At 60.5% G+C, this 329-nt stretch overlaps 1 protein-coding gene across 1 annotated transcript in view; it reads left to right on the top strand.

The window, feature by feature from the left end:
- Positions 1 to 14: 14 nt before the first annotated feature.
- The window catches only part of LOC104402194 (chromosome unknown open reading frame, human C11orf94), a gene marked incomplete at its 5' end in the record, with an annotated part of 571 nt that continues 256 nt past the window's right edge, over positions 15 to 329 (top strand). Inside the window, 2 exons of the mRNA XM_010010005.1 lie at positions 15 to 67; positions 275 to 329. The exon at positions 275 to 329 is cut by the window's right edge and continues 1 nt beyond it. Coding sequence (XP_010008307.1) covers positions 15 to 67; positions 275 to 329 — 108 coding nt within the window. The remainder of the gene's footprint in view (positions 68 to 274) is intronic.

Consider the following 329-nt stretch of genomic DNA (forward strand, 5'->3'; position numbering starts at 1 on the left):
TGCATGGGTGGCTCCTTCTGCTCACCCTGCTGCTGGGGGCTGCCCTCCCACGGCCCTTGGATGAGAGGTGATGGCATTTCCTTCCTCCTTCCCTTCCTCCCTTCTTGTAGAGGTGCCCCAGGGATCCTGGGGTGCGCTGCCGCTCACGCCACCAAGGCCTCAAGAGCTGGCTGGGCTGGGTTAAGATAAGCAGTGCTGGGAGCTCGTTTCAGTGTGGGTGAGTGCTGTAGGGTCTTGGCTCACTCTCACCCCTGCTTTTCCTCCACAGGACCAGCTACTCAGTCCCTGAGGACTTCTCTGCTCTCCTGGAGCTTCCGCAGCAGCACTTT

This window comes from Nestor notabilis, unplaced genomic scaffold, assembly GCF_000696875.1.
Source record: "Nestor notabilis isolate BGI_N333 unplaced genomic scaffold, ASM69687v1 scaffold20932, whole genome shotgun sequence".
Classification (NCBI taxonomy): domain Eukaryota; kingdom Metazoa; phylum Chordata; class Aves; order Psittaciformes; family Psittacidae; genus Nestor; species Nestor notabilis.